This window comes from Urocampus carinirostris, chromosome 11, assembly GCF_059441175.1.
Source record: "Urocampus carinirostris isolate Australia breed hairy pipefish chromosome 11, RoL_Ucar_1.0, whole genome shotgun sequence".
In the NCBI taxonomy this organism is placed as follows: domain Eukaryota; kingdom Metazoa; phylum Chordata; class Actinopteri; order Syngnathiformes; family Syngnathidae; genus Urocampus; species Urocampus carinirostris.
Window position 1 is genome coordinate 34,878,648 of NC_142359.1, and position 23,732 is coordinate 34,902,379.

At 40.9% G+C, this 23,732-nt stretch overlaps 2 protein-coding genes and 1 pseudogene across 6 annotated transcripts in view; 1 reads left to right on the plus strand and 2 right to left on the minus strand.

The window, feature by feature from the left end:
* The window catches only part of prickle1b (prickle homolog 1b), a 38,520-nt gene extending 30,655 nt beyond the window's left edge, over positions 1 to 7,865 (plus strand). The window contains exons 2-8 of the mRNA XM_088348576.1: positions 324 to 506; positions 1,252 to 1,365; positions 2,953 to 3,090; positions 4,645 to 4,848; positions 4,933 to 5,119; positions 5,208 to 6,179; positions 6,259 to 7,865. Of these exons, the coding sequence (XP_088204702.1) occupies positions 336 to 506; positions 1,252 to 1,365; positions 2,953 to 3,090; positions 4,645 to 4,848; positions 4,933 to 5,119; positions 5,208 to 6,179; positions 6,259 to 7,187 (2,715 nt within the window). The 5' untranslated portion in view covers positions 324 to 335 and the 3' untranslated portion in view covers positions 7,188 to 7,865. The remainder of the gene's footprint in view (positions 1 to 323; positions 507 to 1,251; positions 1,366 to 2,952; positions 3,091 to 4,644; positions 4,849 to 4,932; positions 5,120 to 5,207; positions 6,180 to 6,258) is intronic.
* The window catches only part of pphln1 (periphilin 1), a 66,826-nt gene that overhangs the window by 26,696 nt on the left and 16,398 nt on the right, over positions 1 to 23,732 (minus strand). For 3 of the 5 annotated variants that reach the window (XM_088348579.1, XM_088348578.1, XM_088348577.1), the window contains one exon: positions 11,484 to 12,008. The exons of the other annotated variants lie outside the window; for them this stretch is intronic. In XM_088348579.1, coding sequence (XP_088204705.1) covers positions 11,736 to 12,008 — 273 coding nt within the window. In that variant the 3' untranslated portion in view covers positions 11,484 to 11,735. Of the gene's footprint in view, positions 1 to 11,483; positions 12,009 to 23,732 lie in introns of those variants that run through there. 5 annotated transcript variants of the gene reach the window in all.
* On the minus strand, positions 21,415 to 21,627 carry LOC148357188 (U2 spliceosomal RNA; annotated as a pseudogene).

Below are 23,732 nucleotides of genomic sequence, written 5' to 3' on the forward strand. Positions count from 1 at the left end.
ATATTATAAAGACACTGGGCTTCCAGGCCATGGTGGACATGGATGTGTTCTTACACAACAAATGTTCATTCCATGGCAGCATCTGCTTTTAAAGCAAATCATGTGCAGATTTATGGAAGCGCAAAGCTTTCTCATTGATCGAAACATCCTCGGTTTCACATAAAGAGCCCCGCACTGCAATGCGACCCCAATGGAAAAGTCTTGGTGGATTTTCCATAACCAGTCATCTGAAGAGTGTCTTAAGTACAATGTTTTTATTTCTCATCAAGCAGAAAGAGATTACGAACTGACCGAGAATGTGACGTTGCCTTTTTTACCCACAGCCGCTCCGCACGATGAATTCGGAGCGCAGTGAACCTCACCGAGGCCAGGAGATGGAGCCTCTTCCTGTGGGGAGGAATGGCAAGGTGTCCATGAGCTTCCAGAGGAGCTCTACGTCCGACGACGATTCTGGCTGCGCCCTGGAGGAGTACGCGTGGGTGCCACCAGGACTTCGGCCAGAGCAGGTACAGGCCTCTTTGTTAACTTTTTCACTGGTTTAAGGAGACGTGTTTCCATCACACCCATTTTGTGCAAAATCTAATTCCTGCTAAAGTGTTTTCTTCGATATTTGCATCTTCTTCCTCTGTCGGTAAACAACATGCGCTAATTACTCTTTCGTGATACGGGATGCAAATGTCTCGTCAATGAAAACACTGACAAGTGCAAAATTTTCTTTATCAAAATCATGCAAAACTCATACCTCTTTTGGAAAAAAATAAACTACTGCTGCGACTTAAGTTTACTAGCTGTACAGCAAAGGATTTAGCATTCATCCTTATTTGTGACAGTTAAGCATGAACATTGATCAAAATGGATCAAATCATTCACTTCCTTATTAAATTTGGCCGTGTTTGCAGGTAAATTGGGAGCAGTGTCGAGCCCTAAAAGTTTACTCGCGGTTTGTTGTGGAAAGTAGGCATCTGACTTGTACCTTGTTTCATACTTTCCACCGTAAATGCTCAGAACTCGCAAACATTGTAGAGGGAATTGGTTCAAACAAACATTATTTACATGTCCAGAGAATTTTCACAGTCGTTGCCTTTGACAGGATTGAGATTGACATTTTGGCTTGATAAATTAGGGGGGAAAGGGAACACAGTGGCTGCTATTCTTCATTTACACCATATTTGCACTCTGTGCCCAGCTTTATCACAAACTAAATACTAAACCCATCTCTAATTTTAAGTATGTATTGATTTTCACCTGCAGGTGCAGCTGTACTTCTCCTGTCTGCCAGAGGAGAAGGTGCCGTACGTAAACAGCACCGGTGAGAAACACCGGATCAGACAGCTCCTTTACCAGCTGCCGCCTCATGACAACGAGGTAAACGGGGCGAAACCTTTTACCGTATTTTCCGCACTATAAGGCGCACCTAAAAGTCCTAATTCTTTTCAAAAGCTGACCATGCGCCTTATAATACAGTGCGCCTTATATATGGCTCAATATTAAATCGCAAGGTCTCGCAACTTACGCAACAGGCGTCGACTCGATTTTCCCCCGAACGTGGAGTAGTCCGCGGTGTATGCTGGGATTTATATACCGGCGTTTCATTGGCTAACCAATGTGTCAATCATCATTTGAATCGATCGCTATTGGCTAAAGTTATTCGGAGCCTCGGATAGGCTTGAGGGCCGAAACAAACCCTGCAATTGGCCGAAAAAGATGTGTCAATCATCAGTTAAATCGATCGCTATTGGCTGAAGTTATTCGGAGCCTCGGATAGGGAAGAGGGCCAAAACAAACCCTGCAATTGGCCGAAAAAGATGACTGACTAGCAAGCTTGCTAAACTACGCCATAAAGAAACATGTTTCATTAGTCAGTATTTGTAAATATTTTACTCTCCTGGATTTACTACACTCACGGTTGTAAGAAGACCATGGTTGCGTATCATTATTGAACGTGAGAACTTAGGTGAGCTATGCGGCTTTATATTTTCTCGGTATCTTGTTTGAGAACAATCTTGATGTTGCTGTGATGAGTTGAGTGAATTAAACTCAATTCCAAGTGTTTATTGTCATATGCACAGTAAAGTTGCGAGCGAAAAAGAAAATAGAAACTAAGGAATGGTTGGCATTTCTTGAATCCCAAGACTTTAACCTTCCAAATGATCTTTGAAATGACGCATTTGAGTGACATCCTACGGACACCGCATCCGCACTTGTCAACGACACGTATTTGCTTCTTTGCAAGCTTTGGGAATGTTAAGGGGGAAATAAGTTTGACTGATCTATCTGACTGTTTTGTCCACGTTCCCATTGTAGCGCCTTATAATCCGGTGCGTCTTATCTATGGAAGATATAGGACCAAAAACTATTTTATGGGGGTGCGCCCTATAGTGCGGAAAATACGGTACATGCAAAACTTTAACATTGTAATAAACCAGGGCCTTACACCTCAATATGAATCAAAATCTGATCGTGAGGACAGAGAAAGCTGTTGATTCTCTTGGCCATAAAACAGCCAAGTTAAAGCATCAAGTAACACAAACAGAACAATGGCTACATTCCCGCGCCCGAACAGGTTTATGGTGCGTAAACCAGCACCCCTTTCACATCTGTGCAGATAAGAGTTTACATTGGGAGATACGGTGCGGAGCTTTATCAACCCACGTGAGGGCTGACTGAGGTGGTCTGTATAAACACTCAGCGGATACACAATAAGTCGAGTCAACAGAGTATTTGATGGGGAGGTTTTATAATGTTTGCTAGAATTCCAAGAGTTACTGCGGTTTGTGAGGTAGAGTGTGCAGTGTGTCGTTAAGAGATCTCCTCAGCCTGTTATCTGTTAATCGACAGTATTTCTAAACACAGGCTAAGACAAACAGAAAAGTTTTGAATTAAAAAAATGTGCAGACTGTGATACGCCATCTCAAAGTTGTTCTCTTTTTGCAACTACTTTGTCTCCGCTAGGTTCGTTATTGCCAGTCCTTAACGGAGGAGGAGAACAGGGAGCTTCATATGTTCAGCGCCCAGCGGAAGAGAGAGGCGCTTGGGAGGGGAACGCCCAAGATTCTGCCCCGAGCTCTGCAACACACTCGTTGTGAAAACGTAGGTGGCACGCATGGTAGCCTTAAAGAATGCACACATAGAGGGATCATTTGCAGCTCACACAGCTATAAAGTAAGTTTATACTTTGACCAAAACCAACTAGTGGGACTCACACTATTTATATCTTAAGCTGGACTGATTGGCTGATTAGATAGGTTCACCTATAAATCCAGTCCTCAATATTAGGGGAAGTGGTAAAGTCAGCTCTTCAATAGGAGGTGGACCATTTTTTCTTTACCAATCAAAATCTTTATAGGGAGGACTGAAAGTGCACGTGCAGGTTTTAAGACTGAAACTAAAACTAAGAACTAAAATATTCATTAATTAGTCGCATAATATTTAGATGTTTTTATCAAAGTGTAACTTCATTGCACAGGCTAATGTGAACAATCCTTATTTGGGTGAACAATTTAATAGGTTGTAAAAAATAGTTTTGTGGTAAAAACCCTTACTGTGAAGTCCTATTCATAATCAAATAAGTTCTAACAATTGAAAACATCTGCTTGATGTAAACCGACCACAGCATGATGGTTTTTCAAATGACCCTTCCCTAAGCTCAGAAAACTCAACTAAAGTAACAATCTCCATAAGCGTTTGTTTGAATGTGGCAGCTGTTTTCAAAGCACTCAGGATGTCCTGAATCAAACTCCTTGGAAACTTCATTTCAACATTCACTTCAATAAAACAAATTAAAGCCTTAACCAATGAGGAAACCACATCCTTTGCCCGACTATGTTAGCTATGTTACTTTGGGTTGAGAGCTTGTCAGTGCCCAAACAGAGACGAACAAACACATCAAGCAACTAGCAACACATGCTGACACACACTCTAATCCACAGTGGAAATGTGACCCTGTCACATATTTATTAAGTCATAACTCACATTCTCATGTAGGCGAAGGCGCATGCCATTGTTGTGTACGCTCCCGCAGATGAACACACATGTTTTAAGACAATTCATAAGGCTCTAGTTTCTGTCATTCTCAGGGACAGACAAGAGCCAAGGCCTCCAATTCCTTACTCGGAATAATAGCAAACAGCTGGGCATGCAATCCTATCGATGTCCATTTGCATCCTCACCTCCATTGGGTTCAATAGAGACGTGCCATAAGGCAAGTCAGGCACACTTGGACAAGCTGTGTGGGGTCCTATCTGGTTTGGTGACCAAGGACGACTGGCCACAACCTGTTATTAAATTAATAAGTTTTATGGTAGTGCATGGCAAATTGAAATACAATTCTGGTTTAAATGAGTGGACGTCAAATACAAGACTTGCTAATCCTGAATCAAAAAAGAAAGACAGGCTAATTTGAAAGAGGTGTAACACAATCAGGGGTTTTGTTTGTAAAGCTTTACACTGGTTTTAGTAGTAGTTCTGGTTTCACGGATGTGTCGTAATTGAATATCCTCCCAGAATCTTAAAAGGGATCAACATGTCTATTTAAAATGTGTACATCTCTCTCCAATTTAAACATACTTAACAGTAGACTAGCAGCATTAACAAGATAGCTAAGATATGACGTTAATGTATGCATTATTTGTCACTGTTTGACAGTGTGGAGGCGGCATTAACGGAGGTGAGATGGCAATCTTTGCTTCGAGGGCTGGACCGAACCCATGCTGGCACCCATCATGCTTCGTGTGTGATACATGTCAAGAGCTGCTTGTGGATTTGATTTATTTCTACCAAAACGGCAAGATCCTCTGTGGGAGACACCATGCAGAAATTATGAAACCGCGATGCTCCTCATGTGATGAGGTAAGTATCAGGACCACTGTCGAAGATCACAAAAGTTGTGCTTTAATCCAATTTGCTAAGCATTTCCATGCAATTCCATTTCAGATCATCTTTGCAGATGAGTGCACAGAGGCAGAAGGCCGACATTGGCATATGAAGCACTTTGCTTGCTTTGAGTGCGGGACAATGCTCGGAGGGCAACGCTACATCATGAAAGATGGCCGTCCCTACTGCTGCGGATGTTTTGAATCACTGTATGCAGAGTACTGTGAGGCCTGTGGCAAGAATATTGGTAAGCCAAACCTTTGGATTCGACATCTTTGAATACCAAAATCTAGATTCTCGTTCCAAAACGTTTTCTCAATCCGGCTGTCTGATAGGTGTGGACCATGCTCAAATGACTTACGAAGGAGGACATTGGCATGCCACAGATGAGTGCTTCTGCTGTGATCAGTGCAAGACGTCATTACTGGGCTGTCCCTTCCTGCCGAAACAAGGACGAATCTACTGTTCAAAGGCCTGCAGCCAAGGAGAGGACATCCATACCTCAGATTCATCTGACTCAGCCTTTCAGTCTGCACGTTCACGCGAATCCCGTCGCAGTGTTCGTATGTCTAAGAGTAGCAGGCCTGCTGAACAGTGGAGACAGTCTCAAGTCCTAAACCCTTCCACCATCACTTCTACAAGTGATTACAAGTTAATTGAAGGTGATGCTGACAAGGATTTAGATGTCGTTGGGCAGAAGATCTCCCATTTAGACCTGGATGAAGAAAGGTTCTGGAGGGATCGTGAGGAGCAGGATGCTGGGGGAGAAGAGGACCCAGAGAAATGGGCTCAGCATGAGGACTATATGACTCAGCTCTTGCTCAAGTTTGGTGAGCAAGGAATGTTGCACCAGATTCAGCAGCCATCCCTAAAATGCCCCAGTCCCAGTAATGTCAGAGACCATATAAGAGTTTCAGATCCTTGGCTAAGACCAGAACCCCTCGGAATCACCGCCTCTTCACCTACTCCAGCCAGCCCCACCCAGAGCCAAACTTCCGATCAATCCAGGGGCAATGACCTAGGCCCTGGGCTTATAAACAAGCAGCATCTTCCTGAAATGTACTGGGCTCAGTCTCAAGATGGGTTGGGAGACTCAGCTTATGGAAGTCATCCAGGGTCTGCAAGTGCTAGAAAGATTCAAGATCTGGAGCAAGACCAGGACCAGTCCAGTACAGGTAAACATTCTTTGTGGCAAGAGGACAGGCAGTGGTACCAGGATACACTGGAATGTATAGCTGATGAGCTGAGGAAGGCAGGGCAGTGTGTAGGCGACTCCATGGACTCATTGGCTCTTTGCAACATCGCTGGTAAGATGCTGACTGTTTGGTTTTGATGTTGACCAATTCCATCTTAAAATGTCTAACAACAGTTTTTTGACTTCTTTAGGTACTTCTGTTGGTGGAGATAACAGGGATAGGCCTATGGTCTATTCCCTTCATACAATACAGGAACCTTTGGTGGCAGAGGACTGTGAAAAAATGAGCAACATGGGGACCTTTAACTCATCTCATCTTCACCACAGTAACACCTCTCTCAACCTAAATTTGGAGAAAGGTGGGCAGGAGACTGCACAACTGGGAGATCCAGAAACTAGGGTTGGACGTCTGTCTCTGTACCCACATTTAGAATCACCACCTTCTCCATTTGTCCATGCACCAGCTCTGAGGAGGACTAAGTCACAGTCTAGGCCTCCCCAAATGGTGAAGTTCACTGATGACACAGTGGATAATGGCTATAACGATAGATTTGGTGTCAATATTAGAAAACATCCTTTGAGCGAAAGACCACAACGGAGGGCTTATGCGCACAATGAAGCGGCCCAGGAAAGGAGTGGTCCATCCAGTCACCATGGTCGCAACAGACCAAACCTGCACCATAGAAGGCACAGCAGGAGTCGCAAAACCCACTCGGACATTGCCCTGAACATGGTGCCTTTGGAAAAGGCGCAGAGACCATTTCGACATCACCGACAGCATTTAGCAAACCCTCGTCAAAGGTGTCCAAGTCAACCGTTGGCATATTCTCAGAGTCGGTCTGACTACATGATTCAGGGTCCATCCAACGGAGATTGTCAGGTTGGGAGTTTCATGGGTCTCTATAAAGACGAGGATGAATGGTGTTCCACTTGCTCTTCATCGTCATCGGACTCTGAGGAGGAGGGATACTTCCTAGGCCAGCCTATTCCCCAGCCAAGACCTGTTGGGCGCTACTATGCTGAGGACTACCCCAGGGTTGTCGCCCTATCATCCCAAAGTCATGGTACAAAGACTGCCCGGAGAAAGAGCCATCGCTCCAAAAATTGTATTATATCGTAGAAGTCTTGAAACACTAACCTTCCAAAGGCAAGAAAAGTATTTTCCCTGTCAAACACTCCAATAATCAAATGTTTTAATACAGTATTCAAGATTACCACATATATTGTTGAGTTTTATTTAGGTTTACCCACTTGAGAACTTGTAAAGGAGTTTTAAACGTGTAAATGTATTTGAAATTGAGCGTTTTGCGGCTGCAGAGTAACCATTTTTGCAGAAAAAAAAATATGTAAGGCTTGTATAAAAACATGCAATCGTGAGTTGTCACAATTATGTGTACAGTGCGTTGACAAATTAGCGTTGGATGCCAAATGTAGAGAAAGAAACTTAAGTTATTTAATACAAAACATTCGCATAAAATGTAATGTAAATATTTAGGTTTTAATACTAGCATCTTTATATTTTTGGTTTAAATTAATTTCTATAATGTGAGATTTTATCAAAATACCATTTGTAAATTTAAGCAAAGACTTCCATATTTTACAGGGAAAAATGAAGGTTTTATAAACTATTGTCTCCAGTTAATTGCCGGAAAACAATGTCTATTTTAAGATGAACCACAATCTGTAATTTCTATATTCAGTTCAAATATTTCCTGTTGTGTGATAAGCAGTTGTATACACATAATATTGTAAAGATGCTTGGAATAAAATATTTTTGCAAAGCTGCAGAAAAAGTTGATGTTTGCTCTTTGTTCTTTTTTGGCTTTCTGACAAGCTGTCTGCTTGTAACTTATAAAAACAGTATTCTATTCAAAATAAATAAATAACAGGGTTTGTACACCTGTAACATGGCCAAATTCAAGCACTTTTTAGGCACTTTCGAGGCCAAATTTCCAGCACAGACGCTCCCCTACTTACGCCGATTCGACTTACGTAAAAGGGTAGATATGAACATTTTTTTCGGGATGTCGAAAAATAACCGTGCATTGCTGTAAGTTACATTTTGTATTGTGTGCACCTTTTTCCGAGTACAGGACAGCACTAGTGATTCTTTTGGCCCGTAACCGGCGTGCGGCGTTGTTTGAGGTCACCCAGCATCCACCAGGAAGTGAATAAATCTGCTTCCTCTTTCTAATTCGTGTGTAGACATCTCTCCTTCACCTGCTCGTAATCTCAACAACGTAGCGTGTCGTTTTGTGTGGGTAATGGATTGCTTCTTGTTCATTAAAAAATACTCAGAAACACTTATGGTCTCTTTGTAACACACCGAACTCTCTCCAAAACTACACTCTCGCACCAACTCTCGCGACATTCGTCGCCCTACAGACATCATTTATGCACACCTCACATTCTACCCCTACACTATCTCCAGGGCGCAAAGAACTTTGACATTTTTATTGTTTAATATTTCGTGCATCCATTCAATATGATTGGTGTAAAGTGTAGAGAAGAGCCGAGCCGTTCCTTTTAAAATGAAAGTGGAATAAGAAAGCTTGATGCGGTTGTGGAAAAGGGTTGGATCGCCTTTTTTCGGCCACTTTTTACCACGGAGGAGGATCTTTTGAAGTTTATCTTCCAAAAGTAAGATACACCTAACTCTACATTTATAGAGCATTTTATTTCATGAAATGTTTATTTTTTTAGTACAAAACAATACAGGTTACTTATACATGCCTTAAACATACTTATATAAACATTAAACATACAAAACATAGCAATAAAGCAACTTACGAACAAATTCAACTTACTAACGATCGTCCTTAGCCTACCTCATTCTTAAGTCGGGCAGGGTCTGTACCATTAAAAGAGGAAATAATGTGTGAATGGTTTATTTTGTAGTTTTACAAATATATCTGCAATTTGTGTGATTTTTAATATTGCGCGTGCATTTTTCAAGACATATGATTTTCAGATCCCGAGTAAATCGCAAATATATTTGTGGATCCTAACAATACGTGTGTAAATATTTTTGAAACAAATAAAAACTTCTATTTGAATAGCTCTTATAAAAAACCTTAAGAAGTCTCAAAAGGCTGTACAGACAAGTATTACACCATTCCCTGATCTAAAACCTACATGAGGCAAGGAAAAACTAAATATTCTCAGACTCAAATGAAGAAACCTTGAGAACGAACCGCACATGAGGTAACCCTTCCAGGATGACCAGGCTGCAATGGATGTTGCAAGGGCATCAACATGAAATGTAGGGGAAAACAAAATGTGCTGTTGACAGCCTCCTGAGGCCCACATCATTCCTAAACTATTGAATAGAAGTGTGTTTTAAGCCTAGATTTAAACACTTCCATTGAGCCTTTGCTCAGAAAACACTGGTTCATTAGTGAACCCAAGAGACAAGAAGAAATACGCAGGTTTTGCTAAGGGTAGGTCTAGGTCATTTGGAGACACCAGTTTACAGCATTTAAACCTATACAACTGTGTACTTTTATTTGGGTAGTTTTTTGGACATCTTGAAAGGGTTGTACATGTTTGAGCTCTCTTCCCGCATCTCTATCACTATTCTGCACACTTGCGCGTAATATTGCTGCATAATAATGATTTACGTAGTCCATCTCATTAGCGGACTACCAGAGGACTTATTGGTGAGCTATGCCGTCGTTTTAGTTTTCGGGTATCTTGTTTCAGACTGATGATGATGGTTCTGTTTTGAGTACATTTTGAAAGGGTCAGCATATCTAGATTCCAAGAGTTCAAGCCATGTGTGTTCAAACTTTTCAGATAGCGGGCCAGATTTGGTGAGCTGAAATAGTGCAAGGGCCGACTATTCAGCCTTGCATTCTTTTAACGGGCTTTAATAAATTCATCCTTTGTGAAAGGTTTGTAGTACTTGGCGATCAGCGTCATGACCTCGTAGCTCGCCTCTGTTGAATTTTAATTTGACTTGCAGGGTCTCGTGAATAAGTGCTGCTTTGCCGTTAAAACAGCCTCCTTTTGCATAACCTTTTCACAGCGTTAGTTTACAGTTAGTTTTTTTTCGTAGTTAGCCTGTTCCGTCTGGCAGTGCCTCTTGATAGTTTATTCTTTGAGAACAGCCACAGTCTCTTGAAAAATTAGGCGGATGCAGTAGTTTCGGATCAAGGGGAAAAATACTCCAATTTCAGTTGTCCTGGAAGAAGCAGCCCTCATCGTCAACTTTTTATTTATTAATTTTTTACAGTCGCCGTGTCGGAAACAGGGTCGGCTAATTTTTCACAGAAAGACAAGGGCAAGGTGGCCAAAGGACCACTACCATTATCTAGTCAAATGTTATTTTTTGTTGTACCAATTTATTTTGTACTGCGGTCAACCATTACTGGCAAGCCACAAGATTAATTTTATGGCAAAAGCTGCGGGCCAGCAAAAATTTGATCACGGGCCGTAATTGAATCCTGGCCAGGACTGCCTGGTTTAAGGTTTCCAAGGATTTGTGGCATGATGTATTTCAGTGACTGGTGAAATCTTAGAGACACATATTTGCCTCTCAACAACGTCGGAACGTTAAGGGGGTTAAAGTAGCAGAACAAACTCTCACCTTAATACACCAGAGCCTCCACAGACTCCGCTGCAAGTGACACTATCAGAGCGATGGTAGAGCAAGGAGGGGGAAGGGTGAGTGCGGTGCTAGAAATCCAATGCATACCTGTTAGCCTGTACGTTTTTTATGCATTTTAAGACAAGTACGACATACAAGGAAATCTGTACGGAAAAACACAAATTTGTCAATAATGGGTACCATCCGGTATACACTGACTATCCCGAAACGGCAAATCAATCAAGTCAAAGGAGTTCGCCGCGGAAGCCTCTATCTCGGTATGTTTTTTTTTTGTTACAAACAAAGCGAGCAGTTTGATGCTACTGTGCGCATCAGTCTGCCGCCTGAGGATTTCCCATCATGCATCATTCCAGAAAAAAAAAAATGGTGTACGATTATTTTGTATTTTGTACGGGAAAATACGACAGTTTGTACGGGCATGGAGCCGTGGAGGTTAACAGGTATGCAAATGGACTCAACCATTTTAAAGCGGTGGAGAATTTCTGATGATGTGTTGTTTACATTTTTGTTTTGCTGTACTTTTTTGGGTTTATGTAGTGTTTTTCATCCTATTTAAGCCTATGCTGTCTTTATTAAGGTAAAGAGAGTTTCAAAAATGCTATAAATTTTGGCCATGCTTGGATTGGGTTGGTTACGCCCATGCTCTCGAGTCACACTGCTGAAAAACATGGGAAGAATTTCTAGCATTTTCAAGCACTCGACCTTAAGCTGAAGTATTTTTCTGACCTTGAAAACACGTTAAAATTTATGCGTCTTCCCGGATTTCAAGCACCTGTATAAACCCTGAAATAAACAACCTCAAGAGGGTGTGCTTATAATGCAAAACAGAAAACATTTTTATTAGAAAAAGATGATGACACAGCACCAGTTAACTATTTTAAACTTTAGGTTTTAAAAGACAACACAAAAAGAACCGTTTTGCCCTCCTCCATGATCACCTTTACTGTCTGTGCTGAAAAGGTAACTCCGGTACAACATTTTTCCAGGGAGTCGAACAAATCCATGTTAACTGCCACTGTGGAGGGTGAAACCCCCCCAAAAATTCCATCGGAAAACTGTTCAGAAAATTGAGCTGTGATTACTGCCAGTCTTGGAATTTTTTTGGCTGCTTGAAGTTGCAGAATGGGTGGTAGAGTCACAAATGGAGACTTCTGGCTGTCTCGTTGCCTCGTCCAGTTCGTTTATGAAGTGTTTGAGATCCTCGAGGCATCGTTCGCGGATCTCTCCGAGGTTCTCTCTAAGTGGGACTTGTAGGTGCTTCTCCAGATTGGGATCTTTTGCCACCAGCATCTTCACCACCGTACCAAATGTTTCACAGTCCTGGCGGTACACCTGAGTGTGGACATGGCAACAACAAAAGTGAGATGCTTTGCTTCGAGTGGCATCATCCAAGTGTTTTTCATGAAGGTTTATAAAGCAGGGTGACGGAAAAAAACTATCAGGTCTTGCCTTGAGAACAATGTCTTTTTCTGGTTTACGTGTGAATATAATTTGTCTTCTCAATTTCCATCAACAAAGACGTGACATGACTTGAAAGTGTGCGGTGGCAGTTTGAAGAGGGGCTCACGTCCATCATCATAAATTGCTGTTGTAATATGACCCAAAGTGACTGGGTCAAAAATCTAGGTGTTAAATTTGATCCTAATCTGTCATTTCAGTTACATGTGGAAAATATTACTAGAATAGCTTTCTTCCATAATATTGCTAAGCTCCGCCCGATGCTGTCGCAAACAGATGCTGAGATTATACTTCATGCGCTTTGGGAGGTCTTCATTGACATGAAAAGCGCTATATAAACGCAGACCATTTACCATTTATTACTTCTCGGCTTATTTACTGTAATGTCTTCTTTTCTGGTTTCCAATGTCTAGGATTAAAAGTTTGCAGCTGGTTTAAATTGGCGGCAGCGAGACTTTACTAAGGCAAAAATGTTTGACCACATCACTCGAATATTAGCTCACTTGCACTGGCTCCCAGTGCGCTTAAGATCTGACTTTATGGTTCGCTTACTAACATATGAATGTTTGCATGAACTTGCTCCCTCTTATCTCACGGATTTAATTTGTCCCCATGTTCCTGCAAGGAGCCTCTACTCCAAAAATGCTGGTCTACTTGTGACTCCAAGAGGCAAGAAGAAATCTGCAGGTGGTGTGGTATGCTATGCCTCCCGAGAAAATATATGCAACCTCAGTGGAAGTTTATAAATCTAGACACACTTCTATTTCATAGCTTATGACTGATGCCGAGCTCATACTTTTCTTTTCCTGCCCTTTCTGACTGCCTGGTTGGTGGTGAAATGAAGGAGAAGGACTTATCGAGATAAGTCAGTGGACCAGCACCTTGACCTAACGCACGTCAACATTTGCATCGAACAGTCAGCTGAGATGGGAAGCTGTGTCGTTGTGGCCATGAACATATGAACATCTAGGACAATTTTACATATTGCCTATGTTTTTTTATTTATGTTCACTACGTTTTGTGTATTGTTACCGAATGCAACATCTATTTCTGTCTGGTCATCCTGGAAGGTGGATTACAACTTGTGATGCCCCTTCTCAACGTTTTTTATTTTTCTCATGTTGAGGTTTTGAGTTTATCTTTGGCCGCATTTCAGTTTCAGATCAGGGGATGGTGCAATTGAGGCCTGTGTAGTTCTTTGAGACATTTAGTGAGTAAGGGCTATACAAATAAATGGGACTTTTTTCAAGCACTAAAATGGATTAGGGATTAAAAAGGTGAAAAGGGTGCTAAGGAGATACGATCCAGTACACTGTACAATACAACAATTATTTACAGGTTCCTTACTCCTTTTTCATGGCCAAATTTAAGCACCTTTTGAATGCCGAACGAACTATGTCAGCTGCAGTTAATCACAAAGGAAGAAGAAATGCAAAGGCAAACCGAAACCACCAGAGCGCAACCCAATTGTTAAGAAACATGGCAACAATTCCAAGCATTTACAAACACTTCACCCTAAATACAAGCACTTTTTGATCCTCAAGAAAGCCACAACCAAATTCAAGCATTTAAGGATTTTACGCACCCATACAACACTGTATTTAGCAGTCGACCTGGACTGTGTTAATAATGCTTTTGAAACGGCCGTCTGAGCTCTAATATGTATGCAGCTCTTTGAGATTCTACAAAGTGACAAAAACTGGTATCAAGTAAAAAGATGGTATCAATGAAGTCTTTTTCAAGGGTAACAGGCAGAGTAAGTATGGGTCCAATTCTTGTTAAGTCGTCCAATGGAAAAAAATAGGTTCTTGATAAAGGATCAATAACATAAAACCAAATAACAGGTTACTACTCCTGCCCGCGCAAACTACACTGATTAGAATTGAAAAGCACTGCCTCAAACGCTCAGTTCACTTTCAAGTTCACTCTCTCGATTCAAATTCTCAGGAACCCTCTGTTGCACATTAAAAAAAATGTTCTCCTCATATCTACACAATTACCACAGGTCACTCCTTTTTACATAAAACCACTAATTTCGACGAAATGTCTTATCAAGCACATGACGAATACACTCCCTGGATTAGAAATGACTTCCCCTGTTATCCAAACAGGAAGGAAAAGGACTTTGTTTGAATGGGTGGGTCAGCCTTTCAAACCTTCCTAGAGTACTTGGATAAAAGCATGCTAATTGCACTCACCGTTAAATTGGAGCAGTTACACAAGAGTGGTTGACTTGTGCGCATATGCCCAATTTGGGTGACACAACCAAAGCAACAAAAACAAAACAGTCAACAAATGAGGATTAATAATTTCTGTGGGTGATTCCCGTTACTCGGTGCCATTTAAACTCCAGTGACATAAAATAGAATATTTTGTGAAAAAGTGGGCTTATACTTATTTCCAAAAGATTTTCTTGTGTGCTCAACTACCCTCTACGATAGGACACACTGACATGTAGGTTTTAGATCAGGGGATGGTGTAATAACAGTCTGTAGTTTGCTATAGTATGTGGTCTGTGCAGCACTTTGAGACTTCTTGTGATTAAGGTCTACACAAATAAACATGACTTGACATGTACGCAGGATAAATCAATTTTACATAAATTACTCAGATTGTAATACAAGTACACTAAAATGTACCCAGTCATGTTTGATCGACTTCTGTAAGTAAGAAAAATCCAATAATAAATTCATGTGTTTTCATAATTTCTGTGTTGCCTAATTATAACGTTTTGGTAGATTGGTTATTGTGGTCACACACTGTTGTCACAAAAGTAAAACGGCGAATTATTAAAAAAGACAACTGATTATTGTTACAAAATGGTTTTAGTGGAAACACATATGTAGGTATGTATATACCACAGGCAAATCCCCCTAGTGGGAGGTGGCTGTGGTATATACTTCATTCGTTAGTTGGGCAGCGTCTGTATTCTTTTCATGTGCCGAGTACCAGTGTTTGGGGTATGTTATGGATATGTTATACACAATGCCATTATAAATAATGCAATTAAATATCGGCATTATTTTTTCAGTAATGAGGTAATCTAACCAATTATTTTTTCAGCCGTTAGAACACCATTTCCGTTACGGACTGTCAAAAGCGGTGCGTTTTGTACGTTTTTCTGCATGTTTATGCAAATTTCATTTTTTTTATAGAGTTGACTGTTTATTTTTGTTGCACTGCAAGTGTAGGATAAATCTGTTGCAGGTGAGGTGCAAAATAGAGACGCTGCCCTACTTAGAACAAGTTAGGTTCCGGACGATCTTTCGTAAGTTGAATTTGTTCGTAAGTTGCTTCAGTGCTGTATTTTGTATGTTTATGGTGTATATAAGTATGTAAGTATGTTTAAGGCTTGTATAAGTAACCTGTTGTTTTGTACTAAAAAATACACATTTCATAAAATAGTATGCTCTATTAAGATAAATAAAGGAAATCAACGACTTTAGGCCAGTCGCCCTGACATCATATGTGATGAAGACCATGGAGCGGTTGCTGCTACACCACCTGAGGCCACAGGTCCGCCACGCCATCGACCCTCTGTTATCTCCGTTCCTATACACCCTAAATATGTCGGACTTTCAGACTTTCAGTCTTGCCACCTGCAGAGGTTTGCTGATTACACTGCTATCGTGGGATGTATCAGAAGTGGGTGGGAGGAAAAGTACAGGAACTTGATTCAAGACTTTGTCCAATGGAGCGACGCTAACCACCTTCACCTGAACACCACTAAGACCAGGGAGATGGTGGTGGACTTCAGGAGAACTAGAACTCACCCGGTTCCTGTAACTATCAAAGGAGAATGTGTAGAATTTGTGCAGACCTACAAATACCTGGGTGTGCAGCTGGACAATAAACTGGACTGGACTGCCAACACAGAAGTTCTATGCAGGAAAGGTCAAAGCCGACTGCATACCTGCCAAGTACTACGGTTTTGCCGTAATGAGTGCGGTTTTCTTGAACCCACAACGGTGTTACGGTTGGGTAAAAAAAAAAAAAAAAAAAAAAATAGTTTTTTTTTTTTTTTTAATAAGTCATCGGTGCCGTCCGTACACTTTGGATTACTTTCTATCATATCGTTATGGGTTTTAACGCACAAAAATGCGTTTATCCGAGGAATCAACTCCTTGCGCTGAAGAATTCTCGCGCCGGCGTGATGAGGGGGCAGTGCCGGAGCTAAGGCTAAGCGGCTAGCGCCGTTATAAGTCTTCTGTACCGTTCGTAATCATGGTAAATGTGAACTCTCTACCAAATAAGACAGACGAACAACGACAAAGCGTACAGGGAGTGCAGTTATGCTGTTTACGGAAAACGTGGCTCACGTCCAATGTTCCCTGTAATTTTCCACGGGTCTGAGCATTCACACATAGTCGGTAAGCAACGCTTGAAACAACAGTGAGCAACAGCAATCCCAAGTGTGGCAAGATAATTAATTATCAAACATGTCCAAAACTTGAAATCAAGTTACATTTTGCTGAGTTTCCGGCAATGCAAGAAAATGTTTCTCTTTTGAATGAATTGACTCATGTAGTATTGCAAAGGTTGTACGGCCCACAAACGTCGTTTGTTCTTACAATTCTTTCACAAGATATCCATTTCTTTTTATTTCCTGACATATTTTGTCGCATAATATTAACATTTTTGGGGGCTTATTTAGTCGGTTGTAAGATACAGAACTGTACTTAATCACATTTTTTAGTGGAAGTACAAAGTTGGCAAGAAGATGCACTTGATATAATTGGAAATTATTTGAATGCAACACAAACTTTTTCTTTTTTCTCCTGTGTTTTTTTTCTATTTTTTTAAAACCTTTAAAAAAAATCTCATTGTGTTTACTTTTTCCGAGCTGTTACTTTTTTCTTTTTGTTATCTATTTACTTTTTTCCTACATTTCTTTTTCTTTTTTTCTGGCTTTTTTTTCTAAATTTTTCCTAAAATGGGAACACGCTAGACTTGATTCTGACTCGAGGAGTTTTAACCTCAAACATTATGGTGCTACCGTGTACTACTGTTATCTCTGATCATTATTTAGTGACATTTGAGGTGCTAACTAAATGTAGAGTTAATAAAGCTGAGGGATCTAGCGGACGCAATATAAGCACTGGCACAGTTTCTGAGCTCTTTGAACTCCTTCCTGGAGCAGTTGCGTCCTTTCCTAAATACAATGGCTCGATTGACTCACTCATGAATGAGTTCAATACCACCCTGACTAGTGTGCTGGATTCAATAGCGACCATAAAACTAAAATCACGTCCTAAAAGACGCACACCTTGGTTTACTGATGAAACTAGAACCCTTAAAAAAGAATGCAGGAAATGGGAGAGAAAATGGCGCGCTACCAAGCTTGAGGTTTTCCATCAAACCTGGTGTGACAGCTTGTTAAAGTATAAAGCGGCCCTTGCCTCTGCAAAATCGGCCTACCTTTCGAAGGTGATTGCGTCTCAAAAGAACAACCCCAAAGCCCTTTTTGACACTGTAGCATCGCTTACAAGGCAACAGCCTATCGCAGACAGTTCGACACACTCTGCTCAGGACTTAATGGTCTTCTTCACTAAGAAGATTCAATGCATACAGGAAGAAATTGCAAAAAGATATTGTTAGTACCACACGTATTAAAGGACTGAAATTTACAGATGCACGACAGGGTGGCTGCCCTGGGAAAATGGCCGGTTTTAGTGAACTGTCACTTGATGATCTCAAACAAGTGGTGAATGCGGCCAAACCGACAACTTGCCAGTTCGACCCGCTCCCAGGTTCACTTATTAAAAGTCTTTTTAGCGTCCTTGGGCCTTCAGTTCTAAATATTATAAATACATCACTCTCCTCAGGTGTAGTTCCAGCAGCTTTTAAGTCCGCCGTTATTAAACCCACACTGAAACGACCCAACCTTGATCCAGAAATATTAAGTAATTACAGACCTGTGTCAAACCTACCTTTCCTCTCTAAAGTACTCGAAAGAGTAGTGGCACAGCAGCTGAATGCTTTCATATCGGAGAATAACCTTTTTGAATCCATGCAATCAGGATTCAGGGCTAACCACTCTACTGAGACAGCTCTGATCAAGGTAACAAATGATCTCCTAATGTCAATGGATTCTGGCGCTTCATCACTTTTGCTGCTGCTGGATCTTAGTGCTGCTTTTGACACAGTGCGCCACAATATCCTACTAGAACGGTTGGAAAAATGGATTGGTCTCTCAGGAGCTGTCCTCTCGTGGTTCAAATCCTACCTCTCAGATAGGACACACTGTGTTAAATATGGTGAAACGACATCTGAGCCCTTTAATGTTACCTGCGGTGTTCCGCAGGGTTCAGTGCTCGGCCCCCTACTTTTCAACATTTACATGCTTCCGTTAGGTGATATTATGCGCAAGTACAATATCAGCTTCCATTGCTATGCAGACGACACTCAACTATATCTTCCGTTGGAGGAATCTTCCACACTAAACTGTGGAAATTTGGAGGCCTGTCTCACTGAGATAAAAGAGTGGATGTCACTCAACTTCTTGCGTCTTAACTCTGAAAAGACTGAAATGTTAGTCATTGGTCCTTCTAAATGCCGGGACTTATTCTCAAAAACTGCTGTGAACATTGACAAATGTCACATCACACAGAGTGACTCAGTTAAAAATTTAGGTGTCATATTTGACCCTGAACTATCCTTTGAGATGCATGTAAAACAAATTACTAGAACTGCCTTCTTCCATCTTCGCAACATTGCTAAAATCCGTTCAATACTGTCTCAGTCTGATGCGGAAACAATAATTCATGCATTTGTTACCTCCCGTCTCGATTACTGCAATGCACTACTCTCCGGTCTCCCGAAGTCCAGAATCAAGTCTCTTCAGCTAGTACAAAATGCCGCAGCGAGGCTCTTAACCAGGACAAAAAAGTACGATCACATAACACCGATTTTGGCTAACCTGCATTGGCTCCCAGTTAGCCAAAGATGTGACTTCAAAGTTCTCTTAGTATTGTACAAAATCATACATGGACTTGCTCCCTCTTATCTTTCAGATCTGATCTGCCACTATGTCCCGGGCCGAAGCCTACGATCTGAGAGTGCTGGTCTTCTGATGATCCCGAGAGCAAAGAAGTCTTCTGCTGGTTCGAGAGCGTTCTCCATCCGGGCACCGGTGCTGTGGAATGCTCTTCCCCCTGAGATTCGATCTGCAACCTCAGTGGAAATGTTTAAATCTAAACTTAAAACTCACTTCTACTCCATTGCATACGAATAACCTACTCCTCTTGTCGGTTGAAAATAGTTTGTGTAATATAGTGTAACAATCTGTGAAGCCCTTTGAGACTCTTCGTGATTTAGGGCTATACAAATAAAAATGACTTGACTTGACTTGACTTCTTTTTTTCTCTTCCTTTTGTTTCTTTTTTTTACTCAGCTTTTCACTACTTTTTCATTTTGGTATTTTTTTTTCTTCTTTTGTTCTATTCCATTCCTTTGAGTCATTTTGTGCATATTTTTACATAATATTTGGTCATGTTGGGATTAAAGAAGCAAAAACAACCTGAAGAGCCGTTTAGGATCCGAAAGAGCCGGTTCCTTTTAGTGAGCCGAGCCGAAGAAGCCGGTTCTCGACAAACTCTACTGACTTTACTTTTCAACTTTGTTCGACATTGACTTCAAAATACTGCATTTAGGACACAACGTCAGGGGAACCCGTGTATTTTTACCTTCATGCACTGTAACTTTAACTTAAGTCGCTTCCTAATTGGTAATGTTGAGCCCTCATTTTTGTGCGCTGGCTAGATTTTCTTGTGCGCCGAGCATGTGCAAGCAGTGCGCAATTGTGCAAGCAGTGCGCAATTGTGCAAGCAGTGCGCAATTGTGTAAGCAGTGCGCAATTGCGCACGCGCGCAGCTTAGAAGGAACACTGCTCACGTCTAGCATTGGTAACGTGTATCTGGAGCAACTGGTAGCTACCGGAGCTAACCTCTCTGTGACGTCATCCTCTCCCCTAAACGGAACTCCAGAAAACGAAAAATCTCCATCGCCATACATCGCAGGTAATTGACAATGCAATCTATTGAAAATTATTATTGTTTCATATCGAAACTGATCAAAATTATATAATTATTCACTCACAAATATATTGGAATATCTAAAAAAAAAAAGGTTTCCAAATTAAACTGAAAACCAACACTAAATAATGTTATTTCAATGATAAAAAATTAAATGTTTCTTATTGTATCAAATATTGAAAAAAAAACTATGAGGGTTTTCTATGAAATTGTTATCTCATCTCATCTCATTAGCCGTACCGCTTATCCTCATTAGGGTCGCGGGGGGGCTGGAGCCCATCCCAGCCATTTCCGGGCAGTGGGCAGGGGACACCCTGAACTGGTTGCCAGCCAATCGCAGGGCACACAGGGACAGACAACTCATTCGCTCATTCACACCTAGGGACAATTTTGGACCGGCCAATTCACCTGAAATGCATGTTTATGGAACGTGGGAGGAATGTTATATTAAATTAATTATTAAATACATTATTGAGCGTTAAAGAACGTTCTTTCGATTATTCAAGCGCAATACCCCCCCCACCCAGTATAGAATGTTTACACACGAACTAGGAAGATGAAGCGAATTTTTTTTCTTCCGGGTGGATGCTGGGTGACCTCTCACAGCGCCACACGCCGGTAGCAGCGGAAAGTAGCATTACAGTACAGTCCTGTAATCGGAAAAAGGGTCACACAATACAAAATCTAACTTACAGCAATGTCCGAATATTTTTTTGACATCCCGAATTTCTGTTTCGTATCTATCATTTATCATAAGTTGAATGGTCGTAAATATGGGAGCGTCTGTATTACACGTGTATCAAACTCCCGGCTCGCGGGCCACATCCGGCCCGCAAGACCATTTTACATTATTGTTATTAATGGCCCGTCAATATGAACAACGCCGTCTCATCCCTGGACATCATATTCTGACGTTTTAGTCACTGTACCTATTCCTACATACAGTATATGACGTATACTATACTATATACCAGGTGTTGGGAACCTATGGCTCGCGAGCTATGAGTACCTATGGCTCAGAAACAAATATAATTGCGTGCAAATTTTCTCCATCAAGTTCAAATCTTGAGCCATTAATCCTAATGGGGGGGATTTTGTAGAGGTTTATTGTTCTATATTCTTTATCAATTATCCATTATACGTTATCGGTCAAATCATAATACACTACAAAGCCAAAAGGCCGAGACACTTGCTCCCAGCCAAGAGGCTGAGTCAAGGTCCTAGCCACAGGGCCAAGCAGTGATCAGTGTAAATGCACCGTTCCCGGAGGTACTGCAATACCGGGCCGATGCGTGGACTGGACAGAGCAAGCTCTTATTCCATTTCCCAATTGCAAAAATCAAACGGTATGTTTTAAACAGTCCAAAAAGACACGCAAAGCCAAACCACAGCTGAGATGCAATGCAGTACTTTTCAGAATATATAGGGCACGTTTTCACTACGATTTACAGTGAAGGTGTCACACACAAAAAAACTTGTTTTGGCTGTACAACGCTAAAGAATCCTTTATATAAAAGCTCACTATATAATCTGTGTTCAGTGTTCAGATACTTTTTGATGAATCCATGGAACAAATTGTAAATACGCCAAAACACCGGAAGGAGAATTTAAAGTTATTTGATTGGGTGAGTGGGAGGGATGGGTGGAGCTATGCAAAAAGTGCAAGCACTTCCTCCCATCTCTCGCCCTACTCCGTCTGCGCACATCAGGCTCCCTGTTCGCAGAATGTTGTGACGTTTATACAAAATAATTTGTGTAGCATTTTCATATTTCTACTGTTGACATGAGATATATTAAGGAGAGCAAAATCTTTTGGGATATTTAAGTTTTTTTTAATATATACATTGACATAGGAGCAAAGGAATTTGAATGTTAATTTAATGTTAAGTTGTTTAAGTTAAGTTCTAAGTTGTATAATTTAACAAGATATCTTTATTTAGAGCAAAATAATAAATACTGTATAAGTGATTTAAGGTTTAACTTTAATATTCTTGTCTGTTTTTATTCATATTTATGTTCCAGAAACATTCAGTTTAAGTGAGTTCAATAAATGTTTATCCTGGTTGGCCCGCGACCTTAAGTGTGTTTTGAATTTTGGCCCCTTGTGCAATTGAGTTTGACATCCCTGGTGTATTACAAGGTTCTATAAGACAACTAGCTGTCTGTTCCTCTCTATTTAACTGACATGAATACTGCTAAAAAAAAATCAAATTCTTTGACAAACAGGGTTTTTTTAAGTAACAGAAATATTTTCTTTCCCTTGTAACTAGTTACTTTTACTCTAGACTAATTCACTTACTAAATCAGATACTTTGTGGAAGAAGTAGTGAGTAACTATAACTTATTACTTTCTTAAAGTAACATGCCCAGCACTGCAGAGTACACAGACTGATAATCACTTTCCAAGGGGAGCATAAAACAAGTAGTTAGGGGGTTAAACCCAGACGGGCTCCAATGAAGACCTGCAATAAAACCGATTCTGCCATGTCAGCTAGCGACGAAACAAGCGCCCGCAGGCTTTGGGCGCCGTGTATGCCCCAAGGCAGAGCTGCTTCAGCTTTAATGGTCCCAGTAAAGCAGCAGTAGTGCTGTTATAGCAGGAAAAAACCCTCATTAGATGAGCAAGCAGAGCCTGACCTTCCACCCTGGGGTGGTTTGAACTTGGCTGACCTCAATTTCTCGAGCGAAACAAAGCGATATATCCTTTTATAAGTTACTGGGCTTGGGCTAAGTGTTTCCAGAAACACTGCAGGGAAGACATAACTGTAGAGTTATTGTTTGGCAAAATGAACATTTGTTGTCATTACTTCATGCGGGGGTCGGTATTGTTCGAGATTTATGAGTGCTGCTAAAAAAATCCAGGGAAATAATTACCGTATTTTCCGGACTGTAAATCAGTTCGGATTCTAAATGCACTAGCCAAACAATGCGTAAGGAAAAAACACAAGTTGCACCGAAGAATAAGTCGCACAAACGGCCAAACTATAAAAAAAAAAACAAACTGCGATTTATCGTCCGGAAAATACGGATACAAGACTTTCAGGATAAATAGACAACAAATAGATAAATAAATAAGCACCAAAGGTTGTGCTTCGAAAACTGGCCCAAAGAATAATAATAATGCAATGAAAAACAATAGTGCATCGTAACAATATTGCAACAAAAAGAAGTGCAAAAACATTGAGCAGCAACAATTAAAAAAATAATAAAATAAGTCACAAGGTACCGTATTTTTCCTGACAATAAATCACTCTGGATTATAAATGGCACCAGCCCCAAAAATGCATAATTAATAAGGAGAAAAAAAAAGTCGACCAAAATTATAAGTCGCACCCCCTGGCTTAACTGTGAAAAATAAATGGCATTTTATAGTCTAGATACGGTAGGAAACTTGAAGAAGGATGAATGCCGTTCAACATTAAATATCAGAGAGCGTAAGTGTTTTGTGGAGGTGGGCTGAATCTCATTTGTCTCATTAAACCTTTGAATTTTGTCTCTTCTGCAATGTATATATGTATATATTTAGATTCCAAACACAGATTGGCTTTGTGCAAAGGATCAGAAT